General features: G+C 46.1%; 1 protein-coding gene across 1 annotated transcript in view; it reads left to right on the forward strand.

The window, feature by feature from the left end:
• Positions 1–198: 198 nt before the first annotated feature.
• Positions 199–20313, forward strand: part of RBM6 (RNA binding motif protein 6) — a 59054-nt gene continuing 38939 nt past the window's right edge. Inside the window, exons 1-5 of the mRNA XM_063348571.1 lie at positions 199–277; positions 5229–5338; positions 7372–8710; positions 9480–9569; positions 10439–10508. Of these exons, the coding sequence (XP_063204641.1) occupies positions 5295–5338; positions 7372–8710; positions 9480–9569; positions 10439–10508 (1543 nt within the window). The 5' untranslated portion in view covers positions 199–277; positions 5229–5294. The remainder of the gene's footprint in view (positions 278–5228; positions 5339–7371; positions 8711–9479; positions 9570–10438; positions 10509–20313) is intronic.

The following is a 20313-nucleotide window of genomic DNA, read 5'->3' on the forward strand; positions in this document are numbered from 1 at the left end:
ACTATGGGGGCTGTAGTCAACCCCCGCGCCCCGCCGCCGCCGACCCGCCGCTGCGGCGACTACAACTCCCGACAGGCTCCCCGCCCGTCGCGCGGGGTACTCTGGGAAATGTAGTCCGGAGACGCGGGGCATGGTGGGAGCGGTAGTGCGGCGGGCGGCGGGGAGGGACTCCGCTTCCCAGAGTACTCCGCGGCAGCAGTGGAGGGGAACCGGAAGTTCCGGTTTCTCGCCGTGGTTGCGCTGGGCCTGGCGCGGCGGGAGAGCGACGGAGGCGGAGGTGAGGGGCGGCCTGGCTCCGCCGGCCCGACCGCGGTCCTGGGGGTGTCTGGTGCAGGGTGGGGCTGCCTGGTGTCGCGAAACTGGGCGGGGTTTCGTGAGGGGTGCGGGGTTTGGCGTAGGGCCGCGGGGGCGGCTCCCGGGGGTCTCCCGGGGTGCGGGAGCGGAGTGGGGGCGGCTGCCGGGGTGCGGGGATGGGGCAGAGTTCTCCTATAGGGCCGCCCGGGAGAGGGAAGCGGGGAACGGGTGTTTGTGGGGTGTCCCCTAGGGTAAATGGCGGGGGGGTGGTTTCTCTTCGTGTCGTGAGAGGGCAGCGGGGGTCTCCTGAGGGTCCCCCGGATGGGGAGGTGTCTTCCCGAGGGGCTGTCCGGGATAGAGGAGCGTGCGGGGGAGGGAGGCTTCCTGTGGGCCGCCTGGGATCGAGGACCCGGGTGTTCTTCCTGTGGGGCCTATCAGTATGGGGGGGGGCTGTGTATATTTTGGGGTCACCCGTGATGGGGGGTAGTCCGAGGCTGGGGGACTGTGAGGAATCACAGAATCTTCAGAGTTGGAAGGGACCTCTAGAGATCATCTAGTCCAACTCCCCTGCTAAAGCAGGATTGCCTAAAGCACATCCCTCAGGGCTGCATCCAGGCGAGTCTTGAAAATCTCCAGAGAAGGGAACTCCACAACCTCCCTGGGCAGCCTGTTCCAGTGCTCTGTCACCCTAAGCATAAAGAGGGAAAGGAAGCGGGTCTCAGCTCCGAGAAAGCAGGCCCTGTCTCCGTGGCCGGCTGTGGTCAAAATTAGGGCTTCTTTCACACCACGTCGTATGTGTTTCTGTGGAAAAGTGTCTCGGAACACTTTTGTTTTTAAAAGGGCTGGACAAAAAGTGGGTTGGATTCGTGCTGGGATGCAGAGAAGGTGATGGGGCTGTCGCTGGTGGTGTGTTAGCTGGTAGTAACCCCCTGCGATGGGCTGAATGGGATTTTGGGCTGGTAAACAAAGGCTTTGGTGGAGGCAGGATGAGGCCCGGCATGCACTGGAGGCTGGTGAAGGCCGGGTAATGCAGTGGTCATGAACTACTGGGAGTAACAACGGTGGTTCTCATGTTTTGTTTTTTTAAAACAATTGGTACTACAAGAGTTTGATGTTATTGCTGGTGTGTGGTATTAATTTTGGAAATGCTGCTGGAGGTGGAATCCACTTTCCTGTCCCAGCAGGGTGTTGGTGGTGTGGAAAGTCTCTCCCAACACTCCCTAGTTGGGAATGCACTCATGAAGTCCAGGACAGGAATGGTAGGGATAGTAATGGGGGGTGGTGGTTTAGAAATTCACCTAATTGTTTCTAATGCATGTTTTTAAAAGCATCATATAGCTGAAATGCACACGCGTCCCTTTTTTGAAGTGAAAACCTCTAGGCTCACACCTGTAAGAGTCAAAATGGTTCTCTCTCCCTTTGCTTTCAAACTTCAGTGTTTTGGTATTGATATCAGGTTTTGATATTTTTTCACTTCTGGATTAGACATCTTCAAATTTAACATTGGAAATAACAGGCTTTCTTGGCTACTTGCAGCTTCTGTAGCTTGGGGAAGGATTTTCTTTTGTACCTCTTGTAATAGTTTAATTTCAGAGGCATTTTCCTTTCTTTTTAGCCTTACGAAAACTTTACTGGGTGCAGAAAGTTGTTCCACAGCAAATTACTTCCTCTGTTCTTTGAGTGTAGTCTCATGTGTGGTTGTATATTTGATTTCCTCATGATCTATAAATACCAAGTCTGGCAGCCTTGGCAAAATCTGTTTGGAGAGAAGTTGAGAGTACCGAAGTATTTTTCTGAAAATAGCATCTCTGTGAAACTTCGCCTTGCCTAATCCGTCACCAATTTCCCCTCTCCCCCCCGGCCCCCGGGTTTGGAAAACAAGGTGCAAAGTTGGGTGTAAGTCAGTGAGGAGATGCTCGAGGACTCTGCTGGCATTCCTCACTCTGCCCCTTGCCAGAAATCTTTAATTATTCCTTAAGAAGGCCGGCTTCTTAGTCTGGCTCAGTTACATGCTTCTGAGGTACAATGCCGTTATTTTACCATAGTGTGATGTAAATTGAAATAAGAGATCCAAATGAGTCTGCCGCCAGGCTTGGTGCATGCATTTTGGAAAGCAGAATCGGGAACATCCCCTGAGCGGTAGCGCCAAGTGCTGGGCTGTCCGGGGTGCACTGGGGAGGGCAGGGGCCCAGTCTTGAGGAGTTCCTTGGGTGTAATTGCCAGGGAGCATCCGGAGCTCCATCAATCTGTCCTGTCTGCTGGGAGGGCTGGGGGACCACCAGGTTGGAGGAACTAAGACTGCGGAAGAGCTTCCCCTCCTTTGAGACTCACCTTCTGTGCCTTCGCTGGAGTTGAGGCTTTGCCACCAGGAAATAGAGCCAGCTGGGAGAGGAGAAGGGAAATAAAATGCCATACTTTCAGGATTCATATTGGCCCTCCTGAATATTCAGTGTAATTGTAACAGCTAATTATTGTCTTAAAAGAACTCTAAATCTGGGCTGTGTGAGTAACTGGACCATGTTGTGCATTCTGCGGCTGCGTTAGCGTGTCGCTCTGAAACGTCCTTTGTTGCCATCTCCTTCAGATGCGTGGTTGTGACCGAGCTATGGCAAAACTAACTGGTGCACAATTCCTAGCACTTGAGGGTGGATTTTTGCAGTGCTTTGCTGCTGGCCTGGCCCCAGCCCCAGGCTCCGTTGGTATGTCTTTGGCAAACAGCCTTACTCACGCTGACCTGTCTCCCAGCATCTGCCTGCGAGCAGGGAGGTGGGAGCTGAGCTGGCGATTACCTGCCTGTGGCAGAAGGGCGAATACTGATGGTGTCTCATCACAGCACGCATCTTTTGGAGCAGTTGTAGCAGGGTGAGATCTTGGTGCTGGTGGAAGCCAGTCCAAAAGGTTTCTGTCCCTCTCCTGCAGTTTGCTGTCACCTTCTTTTGTGGGGCTGTGTAGTAAACTGTGTTGCTGAAATGACCTGAGTTAAACGTAACTCTTTTCGGAGGGACATCCATGGTGCAGACCCAGAAAAGCACAACCTGGCACAACCAACACATTGCACATTGCCAAAGGCAGAGCGGAGGGAACAAATCGTATCGGGCTGAACAGGGGACTGTTGGAGCCAGCGTTGCTGCCTGTGTTATTGAACCATGACCTCATGCTCGTGGATGTTGCTGCATGGCTCAGCTGATCTATGCCAGGCCTGATACCAGTCTGAAGGTATTTTTTCCCCCATCTGATAATTTGAATATTATGTCCAAACATTTCCCAGCTGGCTAGGGATTTTTTTTAAGCATCGGTAAGCTTGTTGACTTAATGAGAACTGGAGTGGGGGAGGAAATCCAAAAGGGAAGAACAAGAAACACCAGGTCTGCAGATGTCTGCAGGCTGCAAAAGATCAGAGATAAAAGGACAGGCTGATGACAGCCACCCGTAATGAAGACTGCCATAACCATCTCCGTGCCCCTGTCCTCTCCATGGAGGGTGCAGTGTCAGTTCTCTTAGATTCACCTCTGAGAAAGAAAGAGAAGAGGAAAAAAAAATAGTCCTTCTGGAAGAAATCCTTGGGACTCTGGAGGTGCTTGCTGCAGTGAGAGCCGTGTAAAATGTGAACAGCCCAGTGCTCTGGGGCCAACTGAAGTGGCCAATTGAATGACCTGTTTCTTTAGAAATGGCACTGCATGAGATGGGTCAGCAGTGGTGGTACAGATTGCCTTAATCAGCCATCACACCCTTGCGTACTGAGGCCTGCCTGGCACTGCCGTCCCCAGCTCGCATGTGAGCGTTCGCTGGCTGGTGATGGACCCCGGCAGGAGCGGGTTCTCCCTCTTGTCAGGGCAGCTCCCTTTAGCTCCTTGGCACAGGTGGCTGCCGGGAGCGGCATGTGGAATCGCTCCCTGGTGTAATGTCTATCGTAACCTGCTCTTTCAACCTGCCACCCCTATGGCAGCACCGACCTTTGGAAGTGAGAAGAAACAGGATCTTGGCTGCTTTTCTTCGAGTTTAGCTGCCAGGCCTGGCGGTGACTGTCCGTACTATCTGCTGTTCCACCTAACCGCTGCGGGTAGTTTAATCCTGCTTTTGAGCTGCTTTGTAGAAGCGTGTGAGCCCCAGGTCTCCTAACCTTGGTCTGGTGGCATGGCAACCCTCCTGAACCACGACACCTGGATTAGCCAGGGCAGGTTTGAGACCATCAGGTTGGGAGCTACCTCATTGTGCTCTATCCTCTGCTGCAACCTTTTTTTTTTTTTTTGGGGGGGGGGGGGGGTGGGGGGTGGAAAGACGGAAGCACTTCCCATTTCAAGTCCCGGCTTTGGCAATTGCCAGGAAATCTTCACCTTCTCCGCTGGTGGGAGGAAGCAGAAGAAATTTTAGATCTCTGTTGAGGCAAGTGTTATTTGCAGTACTCAGCTTGATGAGGGCAGTGTTGGAGAACAGTGCCTGTAATGATTTATTGGCAAAGTCTACTCTGTTATCTACAGACTTTTGAGGGCAGAGTAACCACAGTAGACCAATACTAGTGATCATTTCCTTGAACAGCAAAGAGCTTTTGGCAAAAATAGTTTGGATTAAACATTAATCGCAAACTGTTGTTCAGCAATGGGCCTTGTCGTTTATAGATTGTGGTGTTCTCACATTTCTAGCTGCGCTCCAAATAGTGTCAGACAGCACAGTATGTTGGAAAGCTTTATGTTAATCAAAGCACATATCAAATTGTTTGCCCACCCATATTGACAGTTTGATTTCAGAAGTCATTTGACGCTTGCAAATTTGAACATGGAGAAATATAACAATTAAATTCATTCATGCCTCAGTGTGGTCTTGTATATTTGTGGATCCTGATCAGGCATTCCACACCTCCCTTCTAACCAGCAGTTTTTCTGATGTGATGTGTTTGTTTTCCCTTGTAGTTTATTGTCATGTTATTTGTTCAACAGGTTGTGCTGTCTTGGTGTTCTTAGAGTGAATTAACTGTTTCTGGAAACCTACCAGACAAGATCAAAATGTGGGGAGACCATCGACAAGGCAACAGAATGGGGTCTTTTCGGTAAGCCTTTGAATGTATAGATTGTTTCAGCAACATTCTTAAATACAATGAGCCATAGGAACTTGCAGTTTGTCAGTATTTCTGTACATCCTCCCGTAAGCAGACTGTTTTGGTAGAAGTTCTGAGGTCCTTGTGGAGCTAGGTATGATAAGCTAGGCAAGTTAAGTGCCAGTGTAACTTTCTGCATTTCTATAAAGCTTAATTTCTTTTTTAACAACAGCTGCTTTTAGTATTTCTATTCCTTCTCCACACCACCTTTTCTAGGGATACTTAGTTTAGCTGTTGTAAGCTAAGGTGATGATATGCCATATGGATTTTGGTGCTATGTGCTGTTAAGACTTAGAAGAGAAGCTCTTAATAGTGTGGTTTTAATTCTCTTCAACGATGGTGCTTGCCTTAATGTCAGAAATACTGTCACTTTCATTGCACACAGAATTTATTTTATGAAAACTTTGAGAATTTAGCTCTTTCCATGAGATTGAGTCGACCATATATCCCCATGTTTTTGGCCATGTTTCTTCGTAAGATGTTTCTGAATGTCACTGGAGCTGTTTTAATGATTTGTATGCAATTGGACCTGCACAGCATGATATTTTTCTTAGCTTATATTTCTCTGGTTGTTACTAGACCCTCTGTTTGCAAGAGGGCTCTGGGTTTAAAAAAAAAAATATTAAAAAATGGAGGCACCAAGAGTTAGGGTGCGTAATTTTTTCATTCTTTGCTCATGTGTCCACCTCAGTTACTTGAATATCAGCATGATAAAGGTACTTCCTCGTGGCATGTCTTAGGTTTCTGCAATAAGAATACTTCAAGTAATTGTGCAACTGTAATGTGTTGAGAAAGCTGATAACATTTGAGCTACAAACACCAGTATCCTCCAGAACACGTCCTAATGGTATTGATAGGAGTGTGATTGTGTTTTGTGATGATATCGGTAATGCTGTTCTGCAGATTTTTAAGTGGACTTTATTGGCATCATTCTTTACTGTATTGGGTGGGGAATTCTAACCTTCAACCAAGTTTTAATTACTGTTCTGTACAGTGGTGTAACAGGGGCATGTAGCTTAGGAAATCTCTATATGGTTTGATTAACTGTGCAAATATCACCTTTTATTCTGTTGGTGAGTGATTCGGTAGTGAAACTCTAAGAAGAATATGACTTGCTGCAGTTGCTAAGGAAATGTCCACTGATTTGGGTAGCATTTGGTGTTATTTTAAAATGTGACAATATTTTATTACTCTCTTTTTATTTTTTTTTTTTAAATGTATTGGAGCCATACTTAGATGAAAAATCAGGTAGCTCCAATTCAAAAAAACCAAAAAACCTCATTGGCTTTTGAAAAACTGTCTTAAGAGGAAACCTCTTCCTGAGTGGTTTTACACATCTATCAGGAGAGCTCATTTAGTGATGTAATCTTGGTGTAAGACAGCCAGTCCGGAGGCACGAGCACAGGATCATCTTGAATGTCGATTGTTGGCATGTTCCTGTAAGGCATCTTCAAAGGCTGAACTGATAGCTTTCAGCATTTTGCCAGTTTAGAGTCCAACACAAGGAAGCGTAAATGAGTCTATAGTGTGTTAATAGAGCATGTTTGCTAACCTCTGCTTTTATGTGCCTGAGGATGACGTGTTAAGTTAGCCATTTCTAATACTGCCCGGAGAGCTTAAGCTCAAGTGGTTCCTCACCGGCGTGTGCTGGTGATGCTAATGAACAAACACTCCAGCTGGTGGAACCTTGAACAGCTGCAGAGCTGTGTGCAGTGCAGGACTATGTGGATTGCTGCCATCATTAACCCATTAATATTGCAGGTATTTCCTGTTGAGTGCTTCTGGAAATTGTGCTGAAATGGGAGCACCCAAGTTTACTTTCTCACATCTGTCGTATGCTGCCTCATCTTAAACTGCCAAACATCAATATCTTCTGCGGATCTTAGACTGTTACACAACTCTATAAAAGTTTAGAGAAGAATGTGCTGCTGTGTAGATTTCAGACTCTAAGCACGTTATGAATAATACTGTCTTTATTTCTACAGTGGGAGCCAAGAAGAAAGGTTTGCTCCCGGGTGGAACAGGGAATATCCTCCTTCCCTTGATAGTCTTGCTCAAGAAAGACACTCTGGCAACTTCTCTGGCAGAGAATCACTTCCTTTTGATATCCAGGCACTCACAGGCCTCCTCAATCCTCAGTTTGCCAACAGAGAGGAACCTTCTTTCAGCTTTGGAGCTAGAGATGGACCACGTAGTGACTTCAGAGGTGGGGAGGGGCACCATGATTTCAGGGGCAGAGATTTCCCACCATCTGACTTCCAGGGCAGAGATGAGTCTCAGATGGATTTCCGAGGTAGGGAGCCACCTTCTTCTGAGTATAGGGGTAGGGATATGTACTCTGGAGACTTCCGGGAGAGAGAAGGGCCACCTATGGACTTCAGGGGTGGGGACGTTCCTTCAGTGGACTACAGGAACAGGGAGACGTTCCGTATGAACTACAGGGATAGGGAAGCACATAATATGGATTACAGGGGAAGAGATGAACCTCCATCAGACTTCAGGGGAAGGGGATCTTTTGATCTAGACTTCAGAGGTCGGGATGGATCTCATTCGGACTTTAGGGCAAGAGATGTGTCCGAGTTAGACTACAGGGGCAGAGAGCATTCTTATTCAGACTTTAGAAATAGGGATGTACCTGATTTGGACTTCAGGGGTGTGGGCACCTCTGATTTGGACTTCAGAAACAGAAACGCACCATCGTCAGACTTCAGAAATAGGCACAGGTCCCGATCTGATCAGGATTTTAGGAGCAGAGATATGGCTCCTCCTATGGACTTTTCAGATAGGGAAATGCCTCCTGTGGATCAAAGCCTTGTAGATTATAGGCGTAACCAATCTACTGTACCTTTAGCAGAAAGAGAGGGCTCTGTTTTAAGCACCAGCAAGAGAGAGGAGTCTGCACATGGTCTAGATAGAACTCCCTTTGGTAGTCAAAAAGGAGAATTTCAACATTCAGAAGCACCAGCCAGAGAAGAGGAATCCCTCGGATTGGGTCTTGAAGGCGACACTTCGCACAATTTCGAAAATAGCCGTGGACCTCTTCCTACTCTTCAGGACCAAGAGGAGCAACCTCAGACCTTTTCTAACAAGCAGCAACAGCAGCAGCTTTCTGGGGGGGAGCAGCAAAGATCCGATTCTGATCTTGGGTTAAAGGGTGAAAGTGGCCTGGATTTCCTTGGAAGGCAAGACACTGACTACCGAAACATTGAGTATCGCGATGTGGATCACCGGCTGCCAGGGCATCAGATGTTTGATTATGAACATGGCAAGTCCTTTTCAGAAGGAAAACCCAGCAAAGATTCTAGGCCCTATAAGAGCCTTCAGGTAGGTGGTTTTGTCAGTTGATGTTTCCGTTAAATGTGTGTTGGCCAAAGAATGGAAGGAGCTGGGAAGGAGTCTTCCATTCATATCCCATCACTTCAGTTCTATCCTAATTCGCTGTCCTTCTCTCAGAGCATCCTCATGCTCTAGGATGTTTTAATGGGCATACTTTTTAATCTCAGAAATACTTTCGTCTCAAGAGAAATGCAATTTAGCAATTAAGATTTGATAAATACATGGAACGAGATTTGGTTCAGAAAGTCCCCAAGCTGAAAATGACCAGACAAAGGGAGAGTGTTATGGGGGAAGTAGCACAGAGAAGAACTTACTTCTCCTGGACATTGCTTATGAGCACTACTAGAGAGAAGCCCCTGCCTTCAGTGGGCCTGTGTAGAACAGTACAGCTGTTCTCACGCGTGCTTGGTTTTCCTTCAGAGTTAACTTTGAAATCTGAAGGTAATGGTAACTACTGAGTTAATAACTACTATTGAATTTGAATCTCCCGCTGCTGGAAAGCAGAGAGGGGTGATTTGCCCGTTTTCTTTTCCTGGAGCTAGATCTCGTTGTACAGCTCAACAAGCACATGAAGCTAGTAACGCTAGTCCTCCAGAGCTCTCTGAATCCTGAACAGTGCTGTGGCTAAAGATTTGAACCAGTCTGCTTATGGGCCTTCACCTTTGAGTTATACCCTGCTTTATTTTGTTACTGTTTGTGTGTCTTGTGAGCTAGCATCCCTCATTTGTAAAATCCATCTTGATTGTGTGTACTCAAGGACCAAGATTACCGGACCTGTCCCAAATATGTGAAGCCGAGCAAGCTCATTCGGCTAGGAGGAGTGCCTGAAACTGCCACAAAGGATGATGTAAGTGGGATGTTTTTCATCCAAAATTAATTGCAAAATTTTCAAAACTTCTATCAAATGTTTCCAAATGTACCATTTTAAAGCCTGGTTAATGTAGTTCAGATGGTCTGCCAGTTTCCCCAGGGAAAACCCAGATTTAGAAGTCATTGCAATGTTATTTTTTTATCTGATTATTATGGATTTTGGGGAGTCTGGAAATGATGAGTTTTTCTGCAGTCACTTCTGGAGTGTTGGTGGCCAAAAGCCTTGACTCCGGGCTCTTCAACATGCCTTACTTCCAGCACTGTTTTATATAGACACCAAATACTGTTATTGCTTTGATATATTTTGGATTCAGAAGATGTGTGGTGTCTAAGTGCACTTGTTCATTCTTAGTTACTTGAAATTGCTTAAGTGAGATCTTACAAAGGTGGAAAAGATGTCTGCTGCTACTGCTGATGTCTACTGCTACTGAAAAAAAAAAATTAAAAATCTAGGCTGCAGGGTGAAAGAAGCTCCCTTTCCAAAAACTTCCACTTTGAATTAGGATTTTTTTTTTTTTGGTGGCAGTTGCAGACATGAGAACGCCTACATGCAACACTTTTGCTAGGGTTAGCTGGGATGATCAGAGCTGCTGAGGCTTGATACTGGAGAACTCATGGCAGAAACTTTGTGTAAATGGTGCTCGCTTATTTAAACAAAACCCAAAAATACTTCCCAAAACTCAATAAACAGTTCTCAGGTGCTACAGAAACTTAATGGGGAAAACATGTAACAGAGCTAACCTAGAAAGAAAAGAAGTCTTTGTCAAAGAGAAATGTACATCAGCAAGTGCTTCACTTTCTGAGGTTTTATTCTGGGGACTGAAGTGGATCTTGGTTTTCCTGTAGATTCTCAACGCTTTCCGAGGGCCTGATGGGACCCCTGTGAAGGACTTGCGACTGAAAGATTACAGTTCAGGTGAGAATGCTTTTCCAGTGCTTCTGCTTTCAAGTTTACAAAAGGGTATTTTTCACAGTGATACTCACTTAGGCAGTTTGGTTAAAGTCTTTGGTGCCGTAATTGCAGGCATTTTCAAACGAAAATGCCCACTGAGTTTACTAGTTTGTCCTCCTGTCTTCGAAACCGATGGCTGCGCTTATTGCTGCTTCAGAGGTAAAGCATGTGTCCTAGTGCCTCTGGGTAGACATAAGAGCGGTAGGAAAAACAGTAAGGCTGTTCTAATAGCCATCAAGAGTAAAACCAATACTGACATGGGACAGCAGGTTAATTCCCAATTGATTTTTTAAATTATTATTAAGTCCTTTTGGATTGTTCTGCATCTTCTTTCTGAGATGGTCGTACTGTGAAACACGTCCTGCACAAATAGTGTCCTCATGAAACCTCATACATCTTAACGTTTCTCCTTCAGTAACGTGAAACTGTTACCCTTCTTAGATATGGAGACAGGTTAAAAAAAATAAAAAGTAAGTTTTATAAACAAATATCCAAATACGGGGTCCGGATGCTCTTCCTCATTCAAAGAATGAAGTTTTGCTGTACTTCTGATCAGTACGTATAGGATTCTGAAGAAAGAAATATTTTACAAGGCTGCTTTGTGAAAGAGTTGTACTGGAACAAAGATGTGCGATGGTAGGAAATGCAGGGTGAGTCCTGGGGATCGGTTTGGATAATACTAGTAGGAAGTACCTGGAAACTGGTATTTATTTATTTATTTGTTCCTTTTAAACCTAGGAAAGCAGAGGCTTCTACCTTCATGGGTGCTTTTTCTTATTACCAGTATGGGTTGCACATGAAGCAGGTGGAATTCTTGGTGTCAATACACGATACAAAGGCTTCCCGTGCGTTTAGTAGCTGGGAAGAGAAACTGGGACAGTTGGGTATTTCTCAAGTATATTTTTGTTTCTGGAAGCTGTCAAACGTTTCACAACCTTCTTGTGAACCTTTGAACTAAAGAACACCTCTGTGTCACATAATCTTGTCTGGCCCATCAAGCAGGACTTAAAGGCCACAGTCGGTCTTTCTTGTTTCCTTTCCTCTTTTCTAAGCATCGCACAGCACGGCTGTCGTCACCCGCCCAACGCTGACTGCAACCCAGTAATTGCAACATACTCATTTTTCGCCTGTGCTGGTGTGATTTATTTTTTTCTTCTGAAACACATCGCTTTTCAGTAATAAACCAACTTGAACTGGGAATCTCTTCATACATCTCTTCTGTGTACATTAGGACTTACTGCCCTCATTAGAGAACTGTTGTCTCGTCCTTCCCGTTCCCTGTTTCAAAGGCTATTTGGGATGAGACGCAGTGTCTGAAGTTGCGTGCAGAAGCCCCAGTGTCTGCTGGTGGTCGCTAAAATAAGGGTTGCAGTTTTCTGCTGTGTCTCTAAAAGCTGTGTTCTATTTCAGTCTGTCTCCTCAGCTGCAAAGTTGGGGTTTTTTTTTTAAGTTTTTCTGGTAACTGTGGGGAGGGCAAGAATGAAGTTAAAATTAGCTCCTATTTTATGAGCTATTTAAAGCTGTTGTTTAACCCTGTCCGGTCAGCATCAGTAATTTAAGCAGTATAGCATTATTCTAGGTTACGTGGATACTCCAAAGGCTTTGTTTTGCATTATGTCCTGAGGCTGCAAATGCAGCTGCTAATTTACACAGCTTTCTGATCCTTGTTACGCATCCAGGACAATAAAAGCTTCCTGAATTGTGAAAACTTCTCCTTGAAATTGAGTAACTAGAAGCTGTAGTAATTGTAATCCGCCCTTTCACGTTAGGTCATCCTATAGAGAAGTGTGTGAAATCGAATTCGTATTAACTTCTGAAAAGCTGAGCCTGTTTGAAATTAGAGGCCAGTTGTGGGCTAAACAATGCTTTTACGATGGGGGTGTGTGTGTGTAAATATTCATAAGAATTAAAAGCAAGCTTTCTGGATCACGAATGTCTCTTGGGTCCACCTGGGCTGCCTCGCTGTACAGGTGCGACGGGAGGACGACAGCCTGGCTCAGAAGAGCGCGTGCTGAGCCTGGCTGAGTGGGTTGTATATTTTCGAGTGCTGTCCAGAAATGTTAAAAATAACATTAATCATGAGTATGCATGTCGAGCGTATTTGAGAGAAGAATGCCTGCAGCTGTTGGAGAACAATAACGACCGTAACAAATAACACACAATTAACTTGAAATAAGTGAGGTTCGGATCAGTTTCACAAAAAGATAACACTTATCATAAAGCTTATCTCAGCAGCTTCAACATGATGATTCCGCTCCACTGTATGATCTTTCACAAGACCCTTCTGTTCTGGGGAAAAATATATGGTTGATTTTGCTAGGAGAAAAGAAACAGCTCAACTTCTTTATAAAGCCCTTTCTTTTTACATACTGTGTATGTGCTAAGGCAAGCATATTTTCACTGAAGGTTGTGCTGAGCATGGAACACTCTTCTTAATATACCTGGTGTGATTTTAGTGTGCGTTCAAGCTGTTTATTCTTTAGATTGTTTTGTCTCTGAAGCCCGCGGACTGAAATGGTGGCTAGGTTTTAAACAGTAGTGAAAGGAGAGACCTTAAGAAGTGTCATAGGAATTCTATTTAAATCAAAATGGCAGATATTTACAGGCAATGATAAAATATCAAAGTCAGACTTTATAGTATTACCCTAAACAGCATTAACTTGTAATTTCCATCACTTAGATTTCTGAATTGATGCCTGTACGTTCAGACTGAAAGTATCAAATCCATTTGTGGGCTGCTTCCAGTGTAATGTGTAAGCCATGGCGGAAATAACCGTATTAGCTTGTTGGCTTGTCTTTCATCTTGCCTTTTCAAGTGTGTTTGGTCGTGTCTGTTCAACTAATCATAACAAGGAAGAAACCCCGAGGTGATAGTGGAATCTTCTTAAAGATGCTCAGCTGCTTTAGTCTGCAGTATCCCCCGGTGCCTCTTGCTGCCTCGGGCGGCAGCAGCGCTGCGGATGTGCTGTGGCTTGGGTAGGTGCTAGTGGTGATGACTTGTCAGCAGCTCTCTGAGAAGGAGTTGTCGGTAACGGCTTGGGAGCTCCCCTTGTTCCATCGGAAGGTACTTGTCTCTGCTCACTGGGGTCAAGGTTTTCATGTGGCTTTACAGTGTGGGCCTGCCACTGGGGAGCTGTTAGTGCAGAGTGTGACAGCACCAGGCTACTTGTGGCACGGTGTCTGTCATTCTGCTGTTACTGTCTGTGCATTTGTGTTGCTGCTGATGGCCAGGAACTTGAAACCGATACCTTTTGACCTTCGAGGAATGAACACACCTTGTCCTGGTTTGGATTTTGGTCATATTTTAAACTTATCTCCTGCCTGATTCTTATCAAGCTTTATTTCTGCTTTCCTGACTACTGTCAAACATAAGCAAAGTCTGAGATAGCATCTCAAGTGTCTGATGTGCACAGAACTCTTTGGCTGAACACTCATGTATGTCCTGGAGAAGAGAGCACATGGAGCTATCTTTGTCTTAAAGGGCCAATTATGAGTTGTTCACCCTTAAAAGATGCTGCAATGATGTCCAAGTAATAAGTGGAAACATGAAGCGTACTGAGCCTTCCGTTCAGATTATTCTCCTGGATACAGTCTGTGTTGGGACAAGCTTGGAACATGTGTTTTCCAGCCAGGATTCACGTTAGGGTTAGGACCAGTAGCTGGGAAAAGTTGTCCAGGGAAAGAGAGCCTGAGAAATTGCTGGCGGCTCATGAGGCTTTCCTAGCTTACTCTACAAGCCCGTCTGGGGAACCAAGAGGAATTTTTGCTGAGCCTGGTGGAGAATGGACACACTGACCAAGATGAAGAGCAGCATGTGCAGGAAGGAGCTCTGTGAAGCGGACCTAGAGTGAACAGGTGAGCTGGATTGCAATCAGAAGGAGCAGTGAGGTCTACCCCAGCCCCTTTACGTGCCCTCTAAATTAGCACAGCGCTTCAGAAACAGGGGGATTTGGGTTTGTTAACCCTCTTTTGACTCTTCTGAATATTCGCTTTTGGACCCTGGGTGGGGAGGGAATGCAATGCTACACCCCTCAGGAGCAAAGCAGCCATGGAAAGGGGATGACTGGAGCCGGGAGGAGCTCTCTGAACAGCAGTAAGGCTTGGGGCCAGAGGGATGTCCATGTGGATGCAGGTGGCTGATGGTAAAGGACAGGCATCCTCCTGTGGTGGAGGTACATGCAGGAAATACAGTGTAACCTAAAAATGTGACTAACCTAGCAGCTACTTAATGGCAGCTGCCTGCTCGGTTTTGTAAAGCTTTTGTTTTGGCAAGTACGATTGGCACCAAACATGCTTTATTGCTGCTTAGTCACCTTCTTGCACTAGCCTTTATTTCTTCTTTCATTTCTCGAGACCTGGCCCTTATGTGGTGACGGAACTGCCTCCCTTATCCCTCCCTTTGTTAAACTTAAACTGCCTTGGCCAAGTCCTAGAAGAAACTGGATTATCTTCCTTGTTCTCACTAAGCTCTGCCACGCTTGTGCCCTGTTAAATATTAATAAGCCCCTTAGATGAATCCTTAAAAGGTGCGCTTTTTTTTTTAACTCCTCCAAGTGCAATCTATCCTGTATATCAGAACAGTGAATCATTTGTTTCAGGAATATATCAGGAAGCCTCTGAAATTTAAAATTGTATTCTTTAGTGTTGCATTTTGCTGAAACTCATCATCTAAGGTCCGGAAGTTTACACTTCCTGATGGAAAAATTGGTAGAGATTTTTGAGTGATGCCCCTCTCCATACTAGGGATAAGCCCTCCATTTTCCATGGCTGGAGTGCATCCCAAGGCAGTGAGATCGCCTCGTCCTTAAAGCAGAGCTCCTGCTGCAGCAGGCATGGCTCTGCGTTTGTCTGGCCCACATATAACTGAATCTTAGCTCCCTCCCTGTAGGTGTGGGTGGGGTTGGGGCTAGTGACGCTCTCGGAGGTCAGAAGCTCTTGTCCCCAGCTCCTGCGTGCCAGAGGTGCTGCTGTGCTGCAGCTTTGAGGCTCAGGTGGGGCTGGAGAGCTGAGCTGCTGCTCTGCATGGCGAGGGGATGTTTCTGGAGGTGTGCAGCAGAACCGTGCTAACCTGAGACCTTTTGTTTCCTTTCAGGAGTGATGCAGTGACCTTGGGCAAACCCCTCTGAAGGGTGGATTTGTGGCCAGCTAGTGGCGTCCTCATGAATTGGCGTCAACCCTATGGAGTTTGGTTAGGAGTAGGTCCCACAAGGACTTTAATTCTTTGGTTTGGTACAAAGAATATGCTATGGGTTGATGGGAGACGTCTCTAATACATGCTGTGACACAGAGGTGCATCTTGCCTGTCGTGCTAATGACGCAGAAGACAACTTGGCTCACCGTCAAGACTGGTGCTAATGCATCGCAGGAAGAATAATTTCCTGTTGCTCTGTTTAGTGCTTTGCACAGAGAAGATTGTGTGGCCCAGTCTACTGTGTCAGCCAGGAATAAGGGCACGCAGATCTCGGGCGCGTGCTGAAAGCTGAAGTGATCATCCGCAAGCTTGCAAGATGCCGTAAGCACACGTGGAGTTTCTTCTTGAGGCACGACCGGATCACCCACTTGCCAGCAGAGTTCTTCAGTCTGCAGAGGCTCGCCTTTCAGAAGCTGGGGAAATATCTTCAGCGCTGATCTGTGTGAAGCAATTGATTCTTGTTTGAAGCTGGAGTAGCCTGGTGAGGACTGAAAAAAGCACTTAGTTGGCACTAGTCCTTGGTCATCGATACCAGTCCTTGCCGGTTTTCCCAGCTGAGTGGGCAATAGGCTTTTGGCTGTTGTTGCATGATTTCAGGTCAGCAGTGCATTGTGTCTTGGAAGCAAAAGGAGTTCTTGCCCATCTTTCCTCGTCTGTGATGTGGCGGCTTAGGAAATAGGAAGTACAAATCTGTTTTAAGTCAGTGTTTGTGATAGTGATCAACCTTGGTTCAAGGTTATAAGGCCTCTTCAACAGAAAAGGCAACAAACACATTCATCCAGAAAACATGCTCACAGCCTTTCTGACATGCAGAATCCTTCACTCCGTAACCATTCTTACAAACGTGCTCGCTCTTTTTCCATCTCCAGCACAAAACTTCAAGGCTTTTCACAGTGTGCTGCCATTAGCAGACTCTTCTCAGTGGAGCCCGGTGACAGGACAAGGGGCAACGGGCACAAACTGGAAGACAGGAAATTCCTTCTCAACATGAGGAAAAACTTCTTTACTTTGAGAGTGCCAGGGCACTGGCACAGGCTGCCCAGAGAGGTGGTGGAGTCTCCTTCTCTGGAGATATTCCAAACCCACCTCGAAGCGTTCCTGGGCAACCTGCTCTGGGTGATCCTGCTCTGGCAGGGGGTTGGACTAGGTGATCTCGAGGTCCCTTCCAACCCTTACCCTTCTGTGATTCTGTGATTATTGCGTTGATTGCTAAATGGCAGATCATATATCCTGGAGACCAGGTTCACATTAGCAGCACTTTAAAACCAAGTTCCTGTCTGCAATACCTTTCCGTGTATGCAGCTTCCAGTCCTCATGGAGTTTTGTGGTGGCCCAGCTTTCTTTGGATTCCAGGTTTCTGTACAAATATAATGTAATACTTTGTCTTTAATAAAGCTGCATACAGCGGGTATGATCTTAGTGTTGTGGGTTTTTCCCTCCTCCCACGGTGCTGGTGTATCATCCTTCTGGGCCAGGCAGGGTTGACAGCCGTCTGGGGCTCTGACCATCGTAGTTCCTGTAGTTTATGGGGCTGCCTGTGTCTGCCTTTGAGGGCATCTCAGGGCAGGTCCTTTCTGGGTCTTGTCCTCTTGGAGGGAGGGAGGAGAATGGACTGTAGCATTCTACCTTTCAGAATACAGCTGCATTTCATCTCCTGTGGTTTCAGTGCCGTTCTCTTGTGCAGCGCTGGCATGAATGAGTGCATAAGAGCATACTTTTTTATAAAGGGTGACAGTACAAAGTGGCAGGCCTTTTTCCAGCAGCCAGGTGTGGCTTGTAAATGCTCAGCCTTTGAAAGGCATTGGGGATAGGGCTTGTTGCAGATTGTCCTGTTTAGTATTCAGCAGCAAGCTTTTCTGGTACAGCTCTTCAGCTTTAGTAGCTCTGAAGACCAATTTATCCGAGCAGTAAAGATCTGACAAATTTATGGACGCTCAGAATCCACCAGCTGGTATTGAGAGAGTTCTCGGGTTTGGCTTCTGGGCTGGCATAAGCAGAGATAGATTGCCGCCGTTCCCTGCCATGCTACGGGGGTGCCCTCCAGGTTTTCAGACTGTGCGGACAGCTTTATTTTCTCTGCTCGCCACGGAAGGCAAAACGCTGTTGCCCATCCTCACCGCAACGGCAGGACTCGCAGGTACAGCCACAACTGTGCATTTTCAGGAGCTCCTGGCTTCTTGGAAGCATCAAATGTATTACGCCTGCTAATAATAGTACACTGTAATAGCACAGAGATACAGAGAAAGCCCTGTGTTTTCCAGTAATTTCTTGCAATGAGGTATTCGCTCTTTAATATGGATGAACTACATCTGCATCTTTCATGGAGGGAACAGAAAAACTTGTGCATGGGGTCATGGGCATATTGCCAAAGTCTCCTGCGGGTGAGGTAAGTCTTCCTATCAATTAAGGAAGAGCAGATTCTCTGAGAACAGTGTGCAAAATCCTGTCTCCACTATCCGAGCGTGTGAGATTGCAGATTCCTTCAAGGGATGTGGGTGTCCTTCATACTCACTCCATACTTTATGCCGTAGTTGCCTTTGAAGCAATAGAACTTTCTTCTCTAACATAGATGAACCTCCGTAGAGGATTTCCTCAGCTGCACCCTGCTCTGTCATGCTGTCCCTGGAGAGAACAAGCAGCAAGAATGTCCTTGCTTCAGCAGGCTGGCCATGGCTCTGCTTTAATGTGCTATCTCTGAGTGCTAGAAGTGCCCAAAACTGCTAATGTTCTGCCTCATCAAGTGAAGTGGTGTTTGGGATGGTTGAGAAGCTCTCTGCCTATGGAATTTCCGTTGTCATTGTCTTCTGCCCTCAGGCTGCTTTGCTCCACCTGGCAAATGCAGGGACCTCCACCAGCTTCACAGCTGGCCAAGCAGTTCTGTGGAGCATAGTGTCTTCTGGCAACCTGTTATATGGAATTACTTTAATAGGAGGCCATCTTCTTACCTTCCAGGCCAGAGGAGAGAGAATATCTTCATATTGCACCACAGCAGGCAGGGGTTTTGTAGCAGTTGTTTTTGAGAAAGCAGGTGATGGTTCACCATGGACTGAAGGTTACCTAATGCCTTAAGCTTGTCGGGGCGGGCGGTAATGTGACTTACTGCATGGTCATTCCTAGAATCAAGGAGCCGGATCACCTCTCGAATTGGCTGCCTTTGTCATGTTGCTGTCATGCCGTCTTTCCAAACTATCTTTGGTTTGGCATAGGCAGCGCTGCTGCAGTTACATGATCTTTTTTTCATTTAGCCTCCTAAAATTCCAGAGTTGTTTTTTTTTTTTTTTAATGTCTTCCCACTGCTTACAGCCCCTATCAGAACAACAGTGTGTGTTTTCCTTTATTTAGATCTTTGACATAAAAAACTGTCATGGTGTTATGATAGTTATGAACTGACACATTGCTGTGTATCAGTTGTTCAGTCAAAACTGTGTGAGTATAGAAACAAGTCTTATTTTAAATCCCGAGTCTTTGATCTTTTTTTTGTGAAGCCAAAGGAAAGTAGTTTTAAGCCAGGCTTTCAGGATTTTTAGCCAAAGCAGGGCAGGCTAATGGGGACCTGCTATTTGTTGTCAAAATTCACTTCGCTAAAACACATCTGTTTCCGAGGCAAAATACTCCTTATTCAAATGTTTGCAGAGCAGCTTCCTGGAGCTCTAAATGTGTCCTTTCTCCTAAGTATTAAGTGATGGTGCCCATTTTCAGTGCAGAAAACAACTGAGCGTGCTTTGGGAACATCTGTAAAGGATTGTGTATACACAGAAGCACTTAAGGGAAGACAAAAGTCCTCTGGATTTTATGTGCACCCTCTGCTTGTGTTCTCCTTTCACCCGCCGTATACAGCCTGTGATACTGTAGCCTTGCACAGCTGATATGTAGTTAAATGAGGTACAAGAGTCCTTTTATGCAGTTGACCTGAAATGTGGGGGGAGATGAGGATGTGCGTGTTTTATGGCTAAGCAAGGGCCAAAATCTGGACGAGGTCAAGTGTTGGAGGACTGTTCCCATTGGAAAGTTGATTTGGACAGTGTGCCTGTGCTGCAGCATGCTCAGAGGTTGCATGGGGGGAAATACTGATTTATTTCCTTTTTGACAGAGTCCGTGTTGATCACATATACTTCTGCCAAAACATAAAGCACTTCTTACGCCGTTCTACTTCTTTGTGGATCCTGAAACTGTAGTATTGTACTAATCAGTGAAGGATCAAATTAAGGAGATACCAGGATTTATATGTTCAGGTGCTACCTTGCATATGAATTCAGGCGACCTTGAGTAAAAAAAAAAAAACAACTCACTGTAGTCTCTAGCAGTGGTTTTCCTTTGCTGGTTTGATCACTTTGTTTTTACTGTTATGACCTGAAGAATACCAGTGGGTGCCTGAGAGCTCTTATTCACAGGGGACATCAGCTTACCTCTGGACGCCTGTTGAACCAGTTCCTGCCGTTAGGTGCCTGGCCCCGTGCCTCTGTCAAAATCCCCTGCCCTGCTTCTAGTAACAGCAGCTGAATTGCTGTGTTCTGACGGGGAAACTGTGTGAAGGCTTCGGAAATAAAAACACGCGAGCTCAGCAGATGACACAAAGAG

This window comes from Chroicocephalus ridibundus, chromosome 10 (genome assembly GCF_963924245.1).
Source record: "Chroicocephalus ridibundus chromosome 10, bChrRid1.1, whole genome shotgun sequence".
Classification (NCBI taxonomy): domain Eukaryota; kingdom Metazoa; phylum Chordata; class Aves; order Charadriiformes; family Laridae; genus Chroicocephalus; species Chroicocephalus ridibundus.